The sequence below is a fragment of the Eutrigla gurnardus genome, assembly GCF_963514095.1.
Source record: "Eutrigla gurnardus genome assembly, chromosome: 16".
Classification (NCBI taxonomy): Eukaryota; Metazoa; Chordata; class Actinopteri; order Perciformes; family Triglidae; genus Eutrigla; species Eutrigla gurnardus.
In genome coordinates this window covers 10219372-10242076 of record NC_139927.1, presented here as the reverse complement: position 1 = coordinate 10242076, position 22705 = coordinate 10219372, and the positions used below count along the sequence as shown (strand labels likewise).

Genomic DNA, 22705 nt, shown 5'->3' with positions numbered 1-22705 from the left:
AAACTGCCATTGTGACTCAGTGGTCAGAACAGATACGCAGCGTTTCTTCTAGTGCTGAAAGCTCAACTGTAAGAGCTTCAACTATATAGTGCTCATTAGCTGGTTCTTCATTTAATTATGTCTAAAACCTCTGCACATTAAAGACTACTAGACGCTTCATCAATGACCCAGAAACTACTGAAGACAGCAGCTCGCTGCACTGAGAAATCTCTACTCCACAGTAATTAAGATTGCCATGGTGACTATCACAGAAGAATTATATGTATAAAGTCGAGCCTTTCATGTTTCATCCTCTGTGTCTTCTGGTTATTTCCAGTCGGTTTGTGACTCTGGCGAACAAGGACGTGAACCAGGCAGGCCGAACCAAACTGGATCGAGAGCGGCTGAAGTCCTGCATGAGAGAGATGGTATTATTTATGTTTTTCAAATAGAGAAGCAAAAGCAGCGGCGTGAGTGATAGAGGAGATGATGAAGCTGTGATTAATCAATTTGGCTGCCGGTTCAGTTTCTAATCCCAGCGCCTCAGTGAGTAAATATTATGCAGTCCCTGTAAAGGCCACACAGTGAAATTCATTTTTGCGATACACTTTCACTCCCTCCAATAATTCTTTGACTACATTTGCATGCATTTGCAAAACTGGCATATGCACCGACCCGTCACGTATTATAGTTTAACTTTGTATTCGATTACAAGTAGACTTTTGATTTGCTTTGAGAGGAAATGCAACGTAATGAAAAGAATTCTGTGGAAACATAAGCGTTGCATGCAGGGTTTTATCGGTGACTGCAGAGGTTATGCTGTGAACGAAATCCAGTGTGTGAATAGGAATGTGCCTGTGTACTTACTGCGAGGGAAACAATCATATAGCAATTAGAAATCATCAAGATGGGCTAGTGTCTGTTATTTCTGTATAGTTTTTTGCAACAGAAACTGTTATATAATTTGAAATGCTATGTATGCGTCATCGTCACTCATCCCCTCTCCTCCTGCAGGACAGCATGGGCCAACAGGCCAAGCAGATCCGAACTCAGGTGAAGAAACACACGGTCAGAGACAAACTCAAACTGGTGCAGAACTTCCTGCACAAGCTCCGCTTCCTCGCCGACGAGGTACTGAACTGACACGGGATCAACTATTAGTGAACTCTGTGGAACTATTAATGCAGCAATCATTATACAGTAGGGATGAACACCTATCAAATGATTCTATTCATCTTGTCCAGCCTCAGCACAGTATCCCAGATGTTTTCATCTGGATGATGAGCAACAACAAGCGCGTCGCCTATGCCCGGATTCCTTCCAAAGACATTCTCTACTCGATCGTGGACGAGGAAACAGGAAAAGACTGCGGCAAAGTCAAAGCTGTCTTCCTTAAGGTAGAATCATGGCAGCTATTAAAATTAAAAGTCGAAAATCAATGAGGTGGCTGCTTAATATTTATGGACTGTGTCATGTTGCAACGTTGTCTGCACACTGCTTATGATTGATTCGCTGTAATGATACCAAAGGGAGAGTGTAATATGTAGTTTCCTGTGTTTATTCACTTCACTGTTGTTGTAATCCGTCCTCACAGCTGCCTGGTAAGAAGGGGTTCGGTCCTGCAGGCTGGACAGTTCAGGCTAAGCTGGAGTTGTATTTGTGGCTCGGCCTCAACAAGCAGAAGAAGGACTTTCTCAGTGGCCTGCCTAATGGCTTCGAAGAGATCAAATCTGCTAAAATGGGCCCCGGTCTTCAATCTGTCCCCCCCGTCAGCCTTGTCTACAACAGTAAGCTCTTGAATACAGACCTTTTTTACTTTTCATTCACTGGAAGGGTCTTGATTAAACATTAGGCTTAAACTCTAAAATCTAAAATCAATCTGAGGCAAAATGCATCGATCACTTTGCTAACTTCTATATAAGATTGCTAATAAGTGGAACAGCTTGTCAGCTAATGATTTTCTTGTGTTTGTGTGTGTGTTTGTGTGTGTGTTTGTGTGTGTGTTTGTGTGTGTGTGTGTATGTGTGTGTGTGTGTGTGTGTGTGTCCGTCCAACAGTGAAGCAGGTGTTTCAGCTGAGAGCGCACATGTACCAGGCCCGCAGTCTGTTTGCTGCTGACAGCAGTGGCCTTTCAGATCCCTTCGCTCGGGTCTTCTTCTCCACGCACAGCCAGGTTACTGAGGTAGGACCATGAATTCATGTCTGTGTATACAAACATACATACATCATCATTACGTGTGAAATGGGGTGACGTGTGTGTGTGTATGTGTGTGTGTGCTGCAGATCCTGAACGAGACTCTTTGCCCGACGTGGGACCAGCTGCTGGTCTTTGACGACGTGGAGCTGTTCGGGGAGGCCAGCGAGCTGAGAGACGACCCTCCAATTATTGTAGTTGAACTCTATGACCAGGATACTGTGGTAGGATATTACTCTGTGTGAATGAATGGATGCATCATCGAGGCACTAATAATTACGTCAGTGCCTGGAAAACAATTTTAAAGCATTTATTTTGCGCTAGAGAAAGAAATCTAAAAGTGCTCTGCTTCTGTCTGTTTACCCTTGTTTCACTCCACCCCGTCTCCCCCCTGATCTGTGGCCTTGCTCATGCTGTGCTGGCTAAATAGAGTGTGAAAGCATTTGTACTGTACAGACTGTGTTTAATTAGATGTTATAATAGCTGCCGGTGGCCTCTCTTTCCCCTCTCACAGTATTTTAACAGCAGTAGCTGTCAACCACACCTCTATTGCACTGCAATCTGTAGTCGGTGTGTTTGTTTGTGTTATATAACACAGAGATTTTTGCTGTACAAGCTTTCCCTCTCAAATTCCACATTTTTGTAACTTATCTCCACTTTGACCAATACTGATACCCAGTGGCTGCCCTGGTAATGGCACCTCCCACCTCCTGTCTAACTCCCCTCCCTTGTCCCCTGACTGTCACGTCCGCCTGCTGTCACGATTTGGTGTTCAGGGCAAGGCAGAGTTCATAGGTCGGACGTTTGCGAAGCCAACCATCAAGATGTGTGACGAGCACTACGGCCCCCCGAGGTTCCCACCACAGCTGGAGTACTACCAGATTTACAGAGGGAACTGCACTGCTGGTGAACTGCTGGCTGCCTTTGAGCTGCTTCAGGTAACGTCTGCAAGAACACACATTAATATATGCTTCTACATGCAATCGTCCTTCTTGAGAGAGAAAGGGTAAATGTTTCTCTGCATGCTCGACAATTTACACTAAGCAGTAGCCCTCTAACCCTCTAGGGTTACAGGGTTAGTACATTTCTGATAAATTCCTGAACATTACTGGAAGAAACTGCTCCTATGTAGATGTAAATAGCTCATTCTAAGGTAATTAAAACAGAACAATTCTTATTTTCAGGTGATAATGCAAGAAAACATACTTCTACTCACTATACATTACTTCGTACCCTTTACTCCTTTATCCCTTTTCCTGTATCTCCATTCTCTCACTTGTTTCCTCTGCTACTATGTCACCACCCTCCCATCCACTAAAATATTAATTTGTTTCTCCTGGGAAATATCCATTTTGCCTCTTTCTCCTTCCTGTGCCTCCTCCTGCCGCTGCAGATACCTTTCGATGTGGAGGCGATTAGGCGAGCTCTGATCGCTGTCCATAACTTTGCTGTTCCTCAAATAAAGGTGCTCTTTCTTCTCTTGCATTCTCTCCTTTCATCCCACTCTGTCTTACTCTTTGGTTTCTCTGTCAGTGTTGGCCTTTATGTGGCAATACCTACCAGCATGACATTAACTTTGGCCTGCTCTGTACTTCCTCAATGTTTTCACACAAAGAAAAGAAAGAATTAATACAAATATTAGGACAGTACAAAAGACATCTGGTATGGTGCTCATACTGTATCTGAATACAGAAATCACAGTATTGATGTCCGTTACTGTCATGTATCTTCCCCTCTCTCCTCCTTTATTAGATCGGCCAAGGAGGAAGGGCTGATCTTCCTCCCCTTGAAGGGCCGACTGACTCAGAGAGAGGACCGATTCTGCCTGTGCCGTTGGGCATCCGACCCATCCTGAGTCGCTACCGCATAGAGGTGATATTTTAACCATCAGATTTATTTTTTTAGATCCTTTTTTCCCCTGACCTGATGCTGTTTTTTCTCTGGTTCAGGTTTTGTTCTGGGGCTTAAGGGACCTGAAGAGGATAAACCTGGCTCAGGTGGATCGGCCCCGTGTGGACATAGAGTGTGCAGGCAGAGGTGTGCAATCTGTCCTCATCCAGAACTACAAGAAAAACCCAAACTTCAGCACCCTGGTTAAATGGTTTGAGGTGGTGAGTACAGCTGTGGATTCAATATTTAGACTTTAGACTTTAGTTATAAAGTTGGACTTTGGATATTGAATCCAGTTCCTTTCAGTAAACATGAAACTTGACTTTAAATTGGTCTTGTTGCGTTCACTTTACTGAAATCCTTACAATTGTCACTAATTGTAGGAACAATGGAAATGTATCTTCTTCCCTTTATGTCACCTCAGCATCTTTATTTTCTCCACAGGACCTTCCGGAGAACGAGCTCCTCCACCCTCCTCTCAACATCCGGGTGGTGGACTGCCGGGCATTTGGCCGTTACATCCTGGTGGGGTCTCATGCTGTAACCAGTCTCAGACGTTTCATCTACAGCGCCCCAGACAAGACCTCCAACAACTGGGCCACCGCAGGTGCTAACACTCAAGTGAAGGATTATGTTTCTATTACTGTGATATAAAATCATAGTTATTTTTGGAGAACAGCCTATTGACTTTGGGATGTGATTGTCAGGTTTCATTTCCTTTCATACATTTTTACAGTTCTAATCTTAACATGTTTCAAATAGAAACAGCAATGAGGAGAACATTCATTTGAAACATGTAGAGGACATTCTTTTGTTCACTTATTTATCATTTCTGGGTTTCCTTTATTTCTTGAAAAGGTGCTGAAATGTTAACCAATCATTTTTAGACTTTGTTTTAACCATTTTTTAAAATGCCTGTTGGACAAGGGTCCTGGAAGTTTTAGGTTAAAACATCAAGAACGGTTAAAACAAACCTTAAGAATTACATTAAAATACTTCTCTCTGGTGACTAAAGAATGAACGTTCATTCTTTATTAACTTTGCTGATTTCTCCGCTTGCTTTCTGCCTGACCTCTTTTCCCACCCGTCTCCTCCCTCCATCTGTCATCTTTATTTTCCCTCTCTCGCATGTCCTTGACTGACCTGTCCTCCGGCCACCTGCTGTCACTGCCCTTCGGCCTTACTCCAGCTAAGCTCATGAATGGCTACATGGTCCTTACCAACGGTGGCTCCCAGCCTCGCTCCTCACCCAGCCTTTCCTCCCGCACCCTGTCTCGCCCCGCAGGTGACATCATCGTCAACATGGATGCAGAGACTTCGGTCCGAAAGATGGACACGGTTGTGAAGTTAGATGCCGTAAGCTTTTCTTTCCTTCCTTCGTTCTATTATGCCAGGTTGTTGTTTATATGTATGCGCTGCTTTATGTCATCTCCTGCTTAAGTCTGTACATGTGCTTTTCCTACCTGCATCACCACTGTGTGTATTAACCTTGTGTTGTTTTATGTAACGCCCCCTGTCATAGACGTCTGACGCTGTTGTAAAAGTTGACATGGTAAGTTAGCGTTCCTAAAGAAAGAAGTGAAACTATATGAAGTTACCTGGTGCGTCGTTGTGAACAAAAACAGCTGCTGAGAATCGCTTTAAGTTAACTTTTTCAACAGACCGAGGAGGAGAGTGACAAAGACAAGAAGAAGAAGAAGAAGAAAAAGAAGGGAGGAGCAGAGGAAGAGGATGAGACGGATGAGAGAGTGCTGGACTGGTGGTCGAAATATTTTGCTTCAATAGAGACACTGAAGGAGGTTTGTCTATTCTATTCGAGTATATTCATCTACTCTAAGTGTTTGTTGTTGCCCTCAGAAGTGAAGTGATGATAGACTGACGACATTTCCTTGGCTGGTTTTCAAGACCCTCAGAGCGCAGGAGGCGGCTCAGGCAGAGGCTGAGGAGAGGGAGGACCTGGAGATAGCTGCAGAGGGAGCAGGTATTGAACGCCACATCAAGCCAGGCTGCCTTCCAGCGTTCACATGACTGACGCTTTGATTTATTTTAAAAGTTGAGATTCTATAATTGTAGACTACACTATTTTCACATATTTGTCGAGGATTTAAGAAGAATTCTCTGTTGTTTATTTGTTTTTAATTGAAAGCCATCAGAATTAAGAAAATGCTGTTTTCTCCACTACACTGCCTGAGATGGTGGTGAGAAATTAGCTTGAACCATACTTTCCCTGTCCACCTGGACTCAAGGAAGAACGGATTTTATATTTGGATTAGATTCTCAAAAACGCCTTCAGGGAATTCCTTCAAATTTGACACTATCGTGCACTTGAGTGATTTCCACAGCTTTTTTCTGAGATGTTATTTCAAGCATAAAGCACGTAAAAGCATTATTTTGTGCTTCATGCTCTTCCAGTCTTTGCTCCTGCGGATTCATCCTTTATCCACGCTTCATCCATGAGTTGAACATTATCATATTCATGACCATTTCCTACATCAGCATGACATCCCAGCTCTGCTGCACACATGGAAGCTGGCTGATACAGACTCACTGAATTAAACTACATTCACACGAACATGTTTCTCACGTAGTTACATACATTGTTTACCATTAGACTGCCATGCCTGCAGCATAAACAAAAGGTGTTTGGTGTAGCATGAGAATACATATTGTCCAAAATTACCATCAAGCTTTGATATAAACTGTAGAGAATTGAGAAAATGAGAAATTGTTTGTAACATAGTGGTACTTTCTTTTAATAACAGGAACACATTGTTTCTCAGTGTTGCTGATGGATTTAGTTGGCATGATCATCAGTGTACGTTGTTTTGCACCTGTAAATCTCTGCAGAAAGGTGAGAATTTGTGATTATACAGATTTTGTGTTGTTTTTGGTTCTTCGAGTGCCTTTTGACAGCACAAGAACCGTTGACTACATTTGGATTAAGAGTTCAGGGAACTTCCTCTCGTGATAAGCACATCTGTCAGCTTTCATGTTCGATGACATCTGTAGCGTGCAACCCTGCCACCCCTCTTCATGACTCCGACCTTGTCCACCTCCACCTCCACTCACCCTTCCAATCAGATATCAAACCCGATGACCTTCTTCTGAAAGGGTCCAAAGCAAAGGAGAAGGGCAAAGACAAGAAGAGCTCCAAGGACAAGAAGAAGGGTCAGGTTGCGGATGGATCTGATAAACGACCGCTTAAAACAAAAGTGGACGAGCTGATGGTGAGCGTGTCATTCACACTCAGAGGAACAATAACCTGCACACCATAAAAGCGCACACGCAGAGACAACCAATGTGTGTGTTGACCTGTGCAGGTGTACAACAAGGAGCTGGAGAGTGAGTACGGAAACTTTGAAGACTGGCTCCACACGTTCAACTTGTACAGAGGAAAGGCCGGGGACGACGACGAACACGCTCTGGATGATGACCGCATTGTTGGCAGATTCAAGGTGGGGGAAATACTGAGTAATAACAAGTACGTCACGCCTACTAACTGACATAAGTTATAGAGCAAAAATACACTTGTTATTTTTCTTTGTGACCCAGGGCTCCTTATGTATGTACAAGCTACCTCTGTCTGAGGAAATCACGAGAGAGGCGGGGTTCGATCCTAACATGGGCATGTTCCAGAGCATCCCACATAACGATCCAATTAACGTTCTCGTCCGTGTCTATGTGGTTAGAGTGAGTGACCTCCTCATCATTTCAGTTCATGATAATAATCATAATAATCAGAAACAACATGATAATAATCAGAAACAAACTTGTTCTGTTCCCTCAACCTCAGGCCACAGAGCTTCATCCTGCTGATATCAATGGGAAGGCTGACCCGTATGTTGTCATCAAGCTGGGCAAGTCAGAGGTCAAGGACAAAGAGAACTACATCTCCAAACAGCTCAATCCTGTATTTGGAAAGTAAGTTGAGAGAAAGACGCTCTTCCTTTAGTTTCTGTAGTTCCCAAGTTCCCATTTTTTCTGCAATGATATTCTCAAGTTGCTTTTAATTCTTAATTCTTGTTTTCACATTGTTCTGTTCATCCTCCGCTTGTCTGTGCTCAGATCATTTGACATCGAGGCCACGTTCCCCATGGAGTCCATGCTAACAGTGTCGGTGTACGACTGGGACCTGGTCGGCACCGACGACCTGATCGGAGAGACAAAGATCGACTTGGAGAATCGTTTCTACAGCAAATACAGAGCCACCTGTGGGATTTCATCCAACTATTCTGTGTGAGCATCCAAGTGTTTTCCATCCTTATCATAGTAGTTATTGGTTTAGTCACTGTGGCAACATATGAAACACAACATCTGTCAACCAAAATAGTCACTCTTACATTAAATAACTTGAGTGGCTCACACACCATAAGAGTTCAGAAGTTTAATTACCTCTTTATCTATTGATATCAGCCATGGATACAATGTTTGGCGGGATCCTATGAAGCCCAGTCAGATCTTGGCGAAGCTCTGTAAGGACGGCAAGATCAATGGACCTCATTATGGGCCGGGAGGCAAAGTCAAGGTGGCCAATCGAATCTTTCTGGGATCCACAGAGATTGAAGATGAAAATGGTACAGCTGCATTTCTCTCCTAAAACTGTGAGATCATATCAAAGTGAAAATATTGGATTCAACTACTTCAGTCATCCAATTAATTGCAATACTAATGTGATACCATATACAAGTGATTAGTAGGATCTGATTTCATAGTAGTGATGGTGATTTTCCAAATTATTAGTACATTTACTGTAATTTGTCTTGTTTTCTGTTCCTACTTTGATGCTCTTCCCCCATCCTTCTTCTTTTCTTCTTCCTTGTTGTGTACTAGAAAATAAAAATATCCCTTTCATTATCAAACAAATTTCCCTTGAGGGCCGACTCACTGCTATAATCACGGTAGATTAGAAAAGGCTGTAACTCTGCATAAAGCTCTAGATTTTGCTACTATTGAGGATGTATTGATCCTACAAACGATGTGACGTCATCAGATGTTGTTAATCCTAGGAATGATATGTTTCCTGTGAAGTGTTCCGATTCAAGTGTTTTCCCTTTTGTTTGGGTGGATATCCCAGGTCTGAAGAAGCAGACTGAGGAGCATTTGGCCCTGACAGTGCTGAACCACTGGGAGGAGATCCCGAGAATGGGCTGTAAGCTCGTCCCTGAACACGTGGAGACCAGACCCCTGCTGAACCCCGACAAACCCGGCATCGAACAGGTAGGAAGGAGCCCCGCTCGTCTGGAGTCATGACTGCGGAAGTCACAATCAAACCGTAACCTTTTCCCCTGTCCGTTCAAAGGGCCGTATCGAGATGTGGGTGGATATGTTTCCTATGGACATGCCCGCTCCCGGACCTGCGCTTGACACGTCGCCACGGAAACCAAAGAGGTAGCCCTGGGACTGGAGCAGATAAGACAAACATCACAATGAACAAGATGTTTTTCTGATTCTGAAAAACTGTCAATTCAATGCCGGTTTCACGGGAAAGATACTTATTAATTGCATTTGAAGTCTCTGGTGTTTGGTTTTTCCAACAGAATACATAGTTTTATCCCCAGCTTAAGTTATGGTGAGTGTTTGGCTAGTTAGCACTCCATTTACTGTCAAATACAAGTCCAACTGTGTGTTCCTTCCTCCCCCCCTTACCAGATATGAGCTCAGGGTGATTATTTGGAATACAGACGAAGTAATACTGGAGGACGATGATTACTTCACTGGGGAAAAGTCCAGTGACATATTTGTCAGGGGGTAGGTACAGTGGGACGCGGTGGCCAAGCCTCGTCCCGTGGGTGTGAGCTGTGTGTGGACTTTTCTTTTTTGTTGCAGTTAACCATTATTTTTTTGTTTTTGTTTCCATTTTTTCTTTTCTGTGTGCGTTTTTGTGTTTGTGGTGTGTCTCCTGTCTGTCTGTCTGTCGTCCTCTCTCTCTCTTTGGGTCAATGCTCTGCTGCTGTCTAGCTTTGAGCTTCGTGTTGTTATTTGGAACACTGATGACGTAATTCTAGAGGACGATGCTTTCATGACAGGAGAGAAGATGTCTGACATCTATGTCAGGGGGTAAACACACGATTCCATCGCATGGCTCGTACAACTACCTCCCTTTCCTTCCTCCCGAAGCTCATTTGTTTCTCCCCCCTTCCGCACTTCCTGTCTCAGATCTCCATCCAGCACGTAACCTCGCTTGACTTGAACTCTCCAAATAGCACGCTGAAAACTACAACCAAATGAAAAATACAATAATAATCATTCTTATAATTGTGTATTGAGAGATTGAAAGTTTGTCCATTACCTTGGAAGCCACAGAAATATCTTCCATAAACAAATACATGAATTCATTCACGTGCTTAGAGAAAGAGATAGTTTTTGAACGTCAAACTACTGTTTCCACTTTTTCTTGTCAAATATATATTTTATTTAGCTAAAGTAACCTTTTATTTTTTTAAAACTACCATTTTCATTATTTATTTTGTCAAACTATTATTTTTTATTTCACAATCTACTATTTCCAAAGTCAAGAGCAAACCTTTACATTGGCTATTTGTTGAGATATGGTTTGTGGTTTGGTCCTGTATTGTAGAGTTTTATTTGAAATCACTTTACATGACGACTTTAAAGATAATTGTACTTCCTATTTGAAGGTATTTGGAGTTTCTTGCATGCATATGAGTAAAGAATATGCATGGCCGTATGATACAGACGTCGCCACATTGTCACGTTGCAGATTGGTCCCAATACTGGACCTTTTTCGTGGCAGACATTTTGACTTTTGTACATTAGCCTTCTGTCCAATTAAGTTGCCTCACAATGAATCCCCAATAAATCATTTGAACAGGGAATTAATTTACCATATCAACTCCAATTAAAGTGAAAGGTGACACAGGCTTGACGTGACATGTGACCGTGCACTGGAGATAGAAATAGCACTGTTGTAACGAACAACATTAATCAAGTCTGGTTCCATTAGGTGTCACATGAAGTGTCTGTCACCTCAGGGATGCACTGTATCATACAGCCATCCTCAAACAACCCTCAATAATTGGAGGTTAATTAAAAATATTTTACCTCCTGATCCAACGATCTGCATTGACGGTAATGAAAGTAGGACGGGGTTGTTTCAGATCCATCTTACTTTGTGTCCCTTGTAGCCAAAAGGAAACCCAATGCTTCATCACCTAATTCATGCCAGTGTAGCTCAGTAAAAATTCATAGCACATTTCCTCGAAAGTTTTCCACTATTCACTTAGGCTGACGATCCTTTCTCGGCTTCCTTTTTCATGTTTTCAGTGTTGCGTTTTGAGAACTGAGAGTACAGCTTCCCCAGGCACTCCTCCTCACTAATGAAGCAGGATCCCTGTGCTGCTAATGAAAGAGCTCCAGTCGGCACAGACCCACCTCATAGCCCTCGCCCCTCTGCTCTCTGCATCCAGACACTAAAGATGAACCCTGTTTTTGTTGTTTTGTTGATAAAAATGTATCTGATGGCATCTTTGCAAGTTCTGTGTGTGCATGGCTTTGAAAATGGTGTGAAGCTCCAACATAAAATCTGATTTTTATGTATCCTCTCACAAACATGTATCGATCTGATTCTCTGTTGGGGAGCCACATTATGTGTTTTGCTTTTGACCTATGAGCATCATCTCTCTTGTTGGCAGCCTGGTACATTTAACATGTCCTATGCTCTTGTTTAAATCACCCAAATTAACATTCAGTAACTGACAGACAACTGTGATTTCCTATGTGTTACACCCATAGAAGTGCATGACTGACTAAATCAAACAATACAACCTATCCACTCATCCGAAGCATGGTCCTAAAGGTCAACCTAACGCTGCTCTCTATGGTTATTGCTGCAGATGGCTGAAAGGGCAGCAGGAGGACAAGCAGGACACAGATGTGCACTACCACTCCCTGACCGGTGAGGGCAACTTCAACTGGCGCTTCGTCTTCCCCTTCGATTACCTCATGGCCGAGGAGAAGATCGTCATCTCTAAGAAAGAGTCCATGTTCTCCTGGGATGAGACTGAATATAAGATCCCTCCTCGCCTCACTCTGCAGGTCTGGGACGCCGACCACTTCTCTGCGGATGACTTCCTGGGTGAGGGCCGCAACAAACACACCACAGCAAACAATCCAAAGTAACACCGTTCTCATTATCTCATTATCACCATTCGCAGGTGCGATTGAGTTGGACCTCAACCGGTTCCCTCGTGGTGCCAAGACGGCCAAGCAGTGTTCCCTCAACATGATCCGAAATGAGCACGAGCTGCCCACCATTTCCATCTTCAAGCAGAAGAGGGTCAAAGGCTGGTGGCCGTTTGTAGCCCGCGACGAGAACGATGAGATGGAGCTAACGGTTAGTCAATCAGTCTTAAATCTTGATTTAAAATGGTCAGTGGTGGGACGGGACTTCATGTGGGATGGGAGCAGTGACAGAAAAAGCTTGGTTACCTCTAGTTTTCAGTGAGAGAGGGGATGTGTCACATGTGTCATGTTGTCGTTGCAGGGTAAAGTAGAAGCAGAGCTTCATCTGGTGACAGCAGAGGAGGCGGAGAAAAGTCCTGTGGGGCTGGGACGAAATGAGCCCGATCCGCTAGAGAAACCAAAGTAAGATATTGACGTCTATTCAGAATAAATGTCTCGCAAACACACACACACGCACACAATGTTAGGATCCTTGTGTGGTGAAGGCCCTTACATCATTCTCTCGCAGTGCAAACAGCAGTGAATCCATAGTCACCACCAATCAGGACTTAACATTTCATAGCGATGTGATTTAGTCTTGTTTGACCCCGAGCACTGTTTTTTGCACTGTCTAAAGGCCACTGTTACACTTTCACACTCGTTTCTCCTCCTACCATCTCTTCAACTGTCTCCCTCTGTCTCTCCCCTCCTTTGTGCGTGTGACTCCCCCCTTTCTCCTTACCCTCTCTCCCTGTTTTTGCCTCCATCTGCATTCCTTCCACCTTCCCTCCTTCGCTCTCCCTCCTTCCGCCAAGTCGCCCGGACACCAGTCTTATGTGGTTTCTGACCCCTCTGAAGTCCATTCGTTACTTCCTCTGGCACAACTACCGCTGGCTGATCCTCAAGCTCCTGGGTCTGCTGCTGCTGCTGCTCATGCTGGGCGTCTTCCTCTACTCCCTCCCTGGCTACCTGGTCAAGAAGATGCTGGGGGCCTGACGCGCTGGTAGCCTCTGCCCCCTCCTCGCTTGCTTCTCTATTTAACCCCTTTCCGTCCTGGATTCTCCTGTCCTACATGTAGCTCCTCCTCTCCTATCCCGCCAAAACTCAGTTTCTTTGTTTTCTTTTTTTTTTGTTGCTGTATCTTCTCTTTTGCCACAAAGTGCCATTCCACATCTTATAAGTAGCTGTTTTACTGCATCAGAGCCAGGCAGCCACCAAATGCATCATTCACATCGTACAGGCTGGATGGTGGAGGTGGGAAACCGTCATACATTTAAAAAAATGAACTGTAAGTCACATAACTTAATTGCTTTATTAATTTGCATTGTAAGTGAAACATTACAAATTAAACATATAAACAAATATTTAATTAAACATCATGGTCAGGACAACTGCCCATCCCTAAAAACGTAATAATGTAATAATCATACAGGGATATGAATAAATACCCTTGTGTCCACTATAATATCCTGAATATGAATAAAACTAAATGTTAAATTAAACTGAAATACAATCAAATGATTGATGAATGCATCAGTCCCCTCGGAGGTACCGCTGGTTGACTGGTTAAAGAAACAAACTACCCTGGAGAAACATCTGTTAGTAGCTGTTGGGCAGTCATCCATTTTTATCCACATTTTCATTGTGCATTATGTTTTTTAGTGTACTGTAGGCTTTTACTCTGTGATGTGACGTGTTGGTCCTCTGAATCATCATTAATAGAAATGTGAGCATGCTGTAGTGAAATAATAACATGGCTTACTAACCACTAATGCCCCTCACTCTCTCTCTCTGTCTCTCTCTCTCTCTCTCCCATCACTCACCTTCATTAACTCATTCCTCCATCCATCTGCATTTACTGTCCTCTTCCTAAACCCTCCACCCCGCTCCAGTCGGCCAGACACTACCTTCCTGTGGTTCCTGAGCCCGCTGAAAGCCATCCGCTACCTGGTGTGCAACCGCTACAAGTGGCTGATCATCAAGATTGTGCTGGCCATGCTGCTGCTCATCATGCTGGGCCTCTTCCTCTACAGCATGCCGGGCTACCTTGTCAAGAAGCTGCTTGGGGCCTGAGGGGCTTCTGGGAGTACAGGGGGGGGTAGATGCCGGCTCGTGAAGCGCAAACCAGAAGGAGGGTTGGAGGAGTCTCACCCACAGGAAGGGAGGGGAGGGGAAAGCGCTTTGGGAGTACGATTACATTATTTTCTCCTCTCGAATTCATCCGGATTGTCACAAACAGCTCGCCACCTTCCACCTTCGCCCTGCAGAGACGGGCAGAAACCACACAAACTGACCTTAACCCTCAAGTCATGAAACACTAACGGTCTAATCCTCCATCCAATCTGCAGCAAGCTTAACAAATCTAATCATCAGTATCTGGACTTCCTCCTGGAACTGACTAAAACACATTCCTTTGCCACCAAGTTTAACCCCTGATGTTCCTCAACTGTTCTTTTTATTTATTTATGTATTTATGTATTTATGAAGTTAATTTGGAGAGTTGGGTTAGTGTCCAGACAGACTGCATGGACATTATATATTAATACCTCCCTTTACTGCTACAGTGTCTGCTGTTGAGTCAATTAATAGGGAACAAATGAACAATATGTTTGAAAACACTTTGCTCTGAACCCTTAGCATTAATAACTGTATAAATATTTAATAAAGGGTTCATATAACACACTCTTACCACAAATAAGGACCTTTTAAGTGTTTATTAATGTACAGTATTTTTCAGCAGCTATAACTTCTCCTGTGAAGACATGTTGCATATTATTACACCTGTATTTTACTGTATGATTGTGTTTTATTTGTTTAAACACCAGCTTCCACTTATGAGTGCCCATAGGATGAGTTATAGTTGTTGGCAGGTACATAAATAAACAACAACAGATGCTTTGAATTCCATTTATTCAATGTTTATATACTGCTTATATAGCTGAGTAGGGAGGATTAAAACAAACAATTAGCATTTTATATTATAGCTCTTGCAGTCTTTGCACACTTCACGAATAATAATGAAGAAACAAATATATAGATGTCTATTTTCCTATTGAAATCCAATGAGACATAGAACAAGATGACTCCAAAATTAATGAAATAATGAATAAGCGTTCTACGGGGTTCAGTTCAACTGCGATGTTAAAAAAGTGAACTCAAAGCAACCCAGGCAGACTTGGGCCAAACAGTATTTGCAAATAATTATTTAAAAAAAGAGAGAATAGGAGAATAAAACAAATTATTTGCAAATATCATTCAGCGAAGTCTGATTGAAACATCTTCCAACACTTCAAGGTCATTACTGTAGACTTGTATTGTCAATGTGCATGGTTCATTGTGATAACTGAGGTCGTGTAAGTCGGCATGACTGTCTCTCCAAATCACCAACCTCGCTATCGTCAACGTTGCAGGTCATGTAAAGATGGTTTCATGGGAAATAATAATTAAGTGCACTTGAGTGGAGTGGCAACAGGGGGTCTGCCGTTGGTTCTCTAAAGTCTGGCTCTGTCTGCATACCAGATGATGTTGTTTGCAGTGTTTTCTATTTTGCCTGCGCCTGACCTCGTCTGTGTTGCAGTGTTTGTTTGTTGAGTTATTGTTTGCACTGAACTTGCCTGTTTTTACAATGAATTTGTGTTTATACATGGTGAAATGTGTGCAGTATTTATTTTTTGTCTCTTTTGGCAATTTGAAATAAACTGAAACCCATGGAAATCATGTTTGAGATTGTTAAAGCATCTATAATCAATATATTATTAACAAAGGATCACACGACTAGTTGTATGTGAACCCTCTTGATGATGAATTTACTGTTGACTCAGTTACACAACTGTAAAACATGGTTAACCAGATATGCATTTGTAATACCGACCAATTAGACTTCATCCGTTAATTATTTTCTCTTATAAAACAGAAAAATTATGTTTGAAAAAACTTCCTTTGGTGAAAGTTTCAGCACGCAGGTCAATGGCAGCCTACAGAAGCATGTATAGCGGCCAATGAATAACTTTTTTCGACATTATAATATGATTTTTTACGACTTTTTTCGACATACTATGACTTTTTTTTAATTATTTTTCTGACATTATATACCAGTATTTTTTTTTTTTTAAATTATGACTTTTTTTTTCAATTCATTTTTTGACATGCTTGCTGATTTTTTTGGACATGCTATATGATAATTTTTTCGGCAGGATACTACACTTTTTTATGAACTTTTACGACATGCTATACTATGACTATTTTTATTACTTTTTTTCGACATACTAGAGTATACTATGACTTTACGACTTTTTTCGACATACTATACTATGACTTCTTTTATTACTTTCTTTGACATACTATACTAAGTCATAAAAAGGCATAGTATAGCATGTGGAAAAAAAGTCATTTAAAAGTCAGGTTGGTGATGTTTGGTGACGTTGCTGTCTAATCTCTGAACTTGTCTGCAGTCGTCCCAGTACCAGCATGTCGTGGCTGCTGAGCCCGGTGAGGACGGCGTGTATCCTGGCCTGGAGGCACTACAGGCTGCGCTGTGTGGGGCTGCTGGCTGCTGTACTGGCTCTGCTCTTCCTGGCTCTGCTCTTCTACTCGTTCCCCTCAGAGCTCAGCCACACGCTGTTTCAAACCGTTGGATAAAACCTCTGGATTCTACTATGTTGCAGTCACTTTGTATCACCACACAAGCTGGTGCAGTTAGTTATGCTACCTATGTGTCTGTAAAAAATAAAAACTGCAACCATAAAGTGATTCATTAGAGGCTTTATTTTAACGTGAATATCAATCCTGTCACAAATACTTTCCACACACCGTCCTGACTCTGCTGCTTCCAAGTCCCGTTTGTATTACAGCATCTCCAGCTACGTGGTGACCTATCAGAGAATCAAAGATGTCAGAAGGATGATCCCAGAGAAGAAGCACATTCATTTCAGACCTATTTATATTATTCTCCTTATTGTTTAATTTTTGGTCTATAAAATGCCAGATGCATGAACACAAAAACAACCATACTCCCGAGTTGAGGGACGTTTGCAGCAACATCCGCAGCTCTGCATTCTGCTGCTTCAGACTCTCAGTCTCAGGGATGAGCTCAGAGATCTCTGTTAGGACTGCCCTGGAAACAGACAAAAAGTCAAAACATCTGAGGACAGACAGTGTTCGCTTTGTGTGTGTGTGTGTGTGTGTGTGTGTGTGTGTGTGTGTGTGTGTGTTACTCACAGGTGCTCATTTAGTGTGTCCTCTGCAGCGTCCCAGACTTTCACTCTGTCCTCAGAGATAATATTGCCAATATTCTCCCAGTAGGCTTTATCCTCAGAACTATCCCGCTTTTCTACACCCAAACTGTGATGTCGGCGGGCTGAGCGCTCCCTTTGAAAGCACCAGAAAGACATTAGCATCACAAATCCATAGTGAAAGACTGGGTCAACTCTCACAGACAGCTCAATTAACAATCATAAAAGAGTCTCTGTTGACATGAACATGTGGTTTAAATGACTGTTGATGTGGTCTTACCGGGATCTCCTGTGCTGCTCCAGGAAACTTTTTAGAGCAGGCAAAACAGAGTTAGGATTGATGAGTTCAGAGGTCGTAGACTTGGTCTCCACTTCCTCTCCCTTGTCACTAGATTCACCCGATTCAACACAAGCATCCTGCAGGCAGACCACCACAAATAGTAATCTAATCACAGTCATCTTGAAGGCCACAAGCATCCATCCACTGCGATCCTCATCTCCTCACCTCCGTCTGCTCTTTCTGCTCATGTTTGTATTTCAATAAGAAATCAGCCAACTTGGGCACATCCTCCTCTTCGAAGCCAAAAGACTGGAAGAGAAAGCAATATGGGCTCGTTGTTCAGTATTTGCTCCATAATTCATTTTTGTCCAACAGTGCACTGGTGTATTACACTACAGGAACTCACACTAAAGAGAGAGCCCAGCTTGACAACGGTCTGTTCTTCCTTCTCCAGGGGAGCCAGCAGGTTCAGGAGTTTATCCTCCATCAGGAAGTCCTGGGGTTGAAGGAAGGGAAACTTTTGGTTGGAAAAGCTTGTCACATAATGCCATAGATGATTGAATAGAAATATTAGAGCAACCGTTAACTGTTTTAACATTCATATGGGCCCCTATTATTTGAAGACAAACTTCACATGTATGGTAAATGTGAAGCTACATGTACTATGTTAGCTTACCATCAAGACTCCAAAGGTAACAAAACCCACCAAACAGCACCTGATAAGCTCTGAAATTAATACCTTACATCTTGTTTGTCTTATCAATACACAAATCCAAGTTTGAAAACAGTAAAATCATAATAATAATCAAATATCAAATAAATTACAGTGACATATATGGACTGTTTATACCGTTTGTTATGATATTAAAGAATGAACTTGTTACTCACCACCTCAGCACTCAGCAGCTCCATCAATTTTTTAAGTGTCTCACTCGTCAGCTTCCCCTCCTCCATCTCTGCACCGCTGTCACTCTGCGCCGCTGTCCCTTCCTTGTACCATTCCATGTCCATACTCTCAGTGCCAGTCTCCAGCCTCGGCACACTTGAGAGGTCCGTCACCTTCTGACCACTCTGTGAAGCCTGCCTGGTGTGAAACAGCTGGCAGACAGCCTCGCAGGGAGGCTTCCAGGTCTGTTTCTGAGGCTGCGTGGGACCAGAGAGCTCCATGAAGTCCATAGGAGGTTGCTCCCAGGGTAGACCAAGATGCCTCTTGCAGATCAGCCAGTCGATGAGCAAAACCCTCTCCACTAGCTGCTTCACCTCTTCATCGATCATAAGCCACATCTCCTCAAACTGTCTGGCATCGGCGACGGCAAAGTGCCTGCGTGAAGTGAAGGGGGGTGGAGGCGTAGATAAAAGTGAAGAAGAAGAAAAAGATTTAGTGATACAGTTTTCAGTGTTACTTTAAAATTACTTTATTTTCTAGTCTTTATTATAGTCTGGTTGTAAAACAAACTAATTAGTAAATAGAGGTCACAAATACCTCCAGCATTATTACAATGTTAATAATAGTAATAGCAATAATGTAAAATGTATTACAGACTGAGACATTCTGCAACCCCCCCTCTTTCCATTAATTGTATTTATTTGTGTTTGCCATGTTTGATTGTATTGTCTGTATTGTGGGAAATTAAAAATGTAAATTTGAAAAATTGAAAAATAGACTGCCAGGAAAGGATTACGACTCACTTGATTTTCTTCTGCATGTGTTCAAACTGCTGTTGGTTGCGTTTGTGGTCCTTAGACAAATACTGCTCCTTCTTTGTAAACTGTTTGTCATGACTGGAAGTCTTATCTTGTATTTTGTTAATCTCAGTCTGCAGACTGAAACACAAAGAGAAACAGAAAATTAATTCAGTATAACAGTGTGGTTGTGTGTGTGAGAAAATCTGTCCTACCTGGCATTCCTGCTCTTAATACGGCTCAGGCTGAATTTGCTGGCTGCTATCTCCCCCTGCTGCGTTATTTGGTTTAGCTTAGTGACCATGGTGGTGGCTTTTTTCCGCTGATGCTCTATCTCCAGAACCTGCAGAGGCAAGAACAGGATTTAAGGCCTCTCATCAAATTGTGTCAAACATTTGTCTTTATTCTTTGCAGTATAATCACAATCACCTACTATATTATTGGTTGCTACGGCTAATTCCAGTTTAAATTAACGCCAAAGGGAAATCATGGGTTCATCAGGAGCAATTTTTATTCAATAGGGATCATAACATAAAAGCTTAAGTCAAAGGATAAACCAGTATGGGGCATATTGATATTCATACAAACCTGAAACCCCGGCTTGTGTTCTGCCTGGGCCTGACTGACAGTAGTCTCTAAAATCAGATTGTGAATTATCTCTTCATACTCCTCCACTTTCTTCTTCCTCTGCGTCAGCCTCCTCAGCTAGAAGTTCATTAGATATTATTAGATACAGAGGTGATGAATGTAAGATTAGAGAGATGAGTCAAGGTGAAAGTTTTAGTCTCCGTATGTGGCTGTACGTGTGTTATTTGTTTCAGTTTTCCTGACCTCTTCATCCCAAAGTTCCTTCATGCGTCGTTCCCATTCAGTCTTGTCTCCTGTGAGTAAGACTTCATTTTCCTGCTGATAAACTCTCTGTGAACAACACAGGTGTAACTGTTAATTGAGATGACAAAACAAGACTAAAAAGAGTCGTACAACCATGATGGTGGCACCGTGGTGCTGCTAATGACAACAGGATCACAATGCTAAGTTGACGTTAAGCAGGCATCAGCAGGCCTGGTATTTTTTGTTATATTTTTGGAAACTCATTACATCCCGACAGCAATCAATGACTCAGATGACAAACTGACAAAAACAGAAAAAGATCCGGTATCTGTGACTGTCGAGGCATTTCTCCCATACTGTCCTGGCATCTATTCTTTCATTCCGTTTTCTTTATCTGCCACCAATAGAGCCTTAGTTAAGACAATGGTGTTAATTTAATCAAGTACAATAAATACATTCCCTAATGCTTGCTGATGCAATAAGCCCTATCCGTCGAATCCCCCTTTGTAGATTTAAAACGACTGCAAATGATTAAAAGCTGTTTTTTCATCGTGATGTAGGTCCTACCGCAATCTGGGCCAATTCCTCCCTGTAGGCCTTTGCCAGGGTTTTAATCTGTTCCTCCATGCGCTCCATCATCAGGTCCAGCTCCTCTGCGTGCTTCCTTAAGTCCTTAACATAGCGGTCATCGCCAACTTTCAGCTCCTGTTCACACAACACACAGGAAGTTATGACATGAACGGAAAAGGCTGAATGGATGGGTGGATGGATGGATGGATGGATGGATGGATGATGGATGGATGGATGGTAGGTAGATTTACCTGTTGCAGGTCATTAATTCGTTTTTTCTTGTCCTCTATGATAGTAGCACATAACTGCTGCTGGTTGTTCAGGACCTCCTGGAGATCCTGAGGGATCACCTTTTCCTTGGCTATCGACCAACCTCGGGCATTCTCCTCTAATAGTTCCTGGCTGGATTTTATATCATCCTCCAGCCGCTCAAATCTGGACCAAGAAGGACACATTTCGTGGTTAATAGGAGGGAAGAAAGACAAAAGGGTAAGAGTGGTGTGGAGGATGTAGAAGTAATTGTTCCTTAGTTTGCTTTTTTGTTTAAGTAATCTGTACGGTTGGGGTGTTGGTTTAGGACAATGGTAAGGTAGTCGTAAAGGAGATAATGGTGATTTCCTTTTTAATTACCTAATTCTGCGAGCTTCCTCCAGCTCCGTCCTTCGCGTCGACTCTTTGGCATCAGCTGCAGTTTGGATGTCGGTCACTAATGTCTTCAAATGTCTCTGCAGGTTGATCATCCTCTGAGGAGTGATCAGCAAACATAAAAGAGGTTTCTTTCTGAATACAAATCAGGAAATTGCAGTCAATTAAAATAGTAGGTCACAATGATAATACATAACTTAATATTACCTATTGCCCATGTTGTGTTAGTCTTGGATAGTATGATGTTATGTCATAAATAACCATTTGTATATTTCATAGTGTGGGGGACATTGGAAACTAAACGAACCTTTTCACTTTCCTCCTCCTCGTTATTCTGGCTCTCCCAGTGGTCCTCATTGAACTCCTCATCGGCCTCCTTATCAGGCTCTTCTTCGCCCTCCTGTGCGGAGACCCTGAAGCGGAAGTTTCAATTAGCAGTTAGCGAAAACTAAAACTAAACACGATTTAACAAAATAATAATAAAAATATAGAAACTAGTGACTAACTGTATGAACCCGTGTGTTGTTACCAGTATTATTAAGCTATTGTTATTGCAAATAGTCTATTCTTCTTGATACATATATTAGGTATATCTAAGCAAACATTTCACAGTATTTCCGGTAACTTTAAGCTAGCTAACGAGCAGACCCGTACATGTTCGTCGCATCTGGACTTTGGAGCAACACAAAGGGTTCAGACGCCTCCTTTGCAGCTTCGTCAACGTCTTCCATGTTGAGAGCAGCCTATGTTATGTAAAAGTTATTATTAGAAACGCTTAAATACTGTGGCCACGAAGAAAGCGACAAGTGAGCCTGTTTCACAAGCGGTCTAAACGTTGCCATGGCGACAAAGCCACCAGAGTGACGGGTGCTGCCTTCAGGGGCCCCTCGTAAGCTCGAAACTTCAAATTAATGTGCAAGTAATTATTAGATGTTGTTTTCTTTATGTGTCAGTGCTCTCAGACTCTGACCCTCGCAGGTTTTAATACAGCATATTAGTGCAAGGATGGGTTTTATCTACAAACGTTCTACTGTCAAAACTTTTTTTGGCTATCTTAAACGCAAATGTAGTATGCTTTTTAAAACAACACAGAACATCACATTGATTACATCTTGGGCTATTACTAATAAACAGCAATATATAGATTAAAAGGTTAATAGTGTAGTGGCAATCCAGAGAGAGTAAACCACTTAGTCTGGGTCATAGATATAGCATATATGG

The 22705-nt window shown here is 42.4% G+C and overlaps 2 protein-coding genes across 6 annotated transcripts in view; one reads left to right on the top strand and one right to left on the bottom strand.

The window, feature by feature from the left end:
* Positions 1-16953, top strand: part of otofa (otoferlin a) — a 61913-nt gene extending 44960 nt beyond the window's left edge. The window contains exons 20-48 of one of the 5 annotated variants that reach the window (XM_084029978.1): positions 317-407; positions 994-1110; positions 1224-1376; positions 1574-1766; positions 2037-2161; positions 2263-2397; positions 2950-3111; positions 3567-3638; positions 3926-4045; positions 4123-4284; positions 4508-4670; positions 5253-5419; positions 5586-5615; positions 5725-5862; positions 5969-6044; positions 7175-7290; positions 7384-7518; positions 7616-7753; positions 7857-7984; positions 8129-8299; positions 8477-8637; positions 9138-9280; positions 9363-9451; positions 9713-9811; positions 11917-12158; positions 12238-12416; positions 12567-12667; positions 13060-13247; positions 14137-14277. In XM_084029978.1, the coding sequence (XP_083886104.1) occupies positions 317-407; positions 994-1110; positions 1224-1376; positions 1574-1766; positions 2037-2161; positions 2263-2397; positions 2950-3111; positions 3567-3638; positions 3926-4045; positions 4123-4284; positions 4508-4670; positions 5253-5419; positions 5586-5615; positions 5725-5862; positions 5969-6044; positions 7175-7290; positions 7384-7518; positions 7616-7753; positions 7857-7984; positions 8129-8299; positions 8477-8637; positions 9138-9280; positions 9363-9451; positions 9713-9811; positions 11917-12158; positions 12238-12416; positions 12567-12667; positions 13060-13240 (3787 nt within the window). In that variant the 3' untranslated portion in view covers positions 13241-13247; positions 14137-14277. Of the gene's footprint in view, positions 1-316; positions 408-993; positions 1111-1223; positions 1377-1573; positions 1767-2036; positions 2162-2262; positions 2398-2949; positions 3112-3566; positions 3639-3925; positions 4046-4122; positions 4285-4507; positions 4671-5252; positions 5420-5585; positions 5616-5724; positions 5863-5968; positions 6045-7144; positions 7291-7383; positions 7519-7615; positions 7754-7856; positions 7985-8128; positions 8300-8476; positions 8638-9137; positions 9281-9362; positions 9452-9712; positions 9812-10021; positions 10121-11916; positions 12159-12237; positions 12417-12566; positions 12668-13059; positions 13248-14136; positions 14623-16695 lie in introns of those variants that run through there. The other 4 variants (XM_084029975.1, XM_084029977.1, XM_084029976.1 and 1 more) reach the window with 4 other exon arrangements.
* Positions 16954-16979: 26 nt separating this feature from the next.
* Positions 16980-22312, bottom strand: drc1 (dynein regulatory complex subunit 1 homolog (Chlamydomonas)). The gene is made up of 16 exons (XM_084029995.1): positions 22139-22312; positions 21792-21897; positions 21470-21582; positions 21091-21274; positions 20837-20974; positions 20270-20356; positions 20027-20143; positions 19654-19781; positions 19445-19579; positions 18644-19076; positions 18162-18251; positions 17981-18064; positions 17756-17892; positions 17462-17611; positions 17255-17357; positions 16980-17115 (listed from the first exon to the last, which is right to left on the bottom strand). Exons 1-16 carry the CDS (start codon positions 22213-22215, stop codon positions 17104-17106), a joined length of 2094 nt encoding a protein of 697 aa, XP_083886121.1. The 5' UTR covers positions 22216-22312; the 3' UTR covers positions 16980-17103.
* Positions 22313-22705: the final 393 nt, after the last annotated feature.

Coding starts and splice junctions, on each gene's coding strand:
- drc1 (XM_084029995.1), bottom strand. CDS start 22,215: ATGGAAGACGTTGACGAAGCTGCAAAGGAGGCGTCTGAACCCTTTGTG. Junction 21,275..21,469: donor GAGGAAGCTCGCAGAATTAG/GTAATTAAAAAG, acceptor TTCTTGGTCCAG/ATTTGAGCGGCTGGAGGATG. Junction 17,893..17,980: donor AGCAGAAAGAGCAGACGGAG/GTGAGGAGATGA, acceptor GTCTGCCTGCAG/GATGCTTGTGTTGAATCGGG.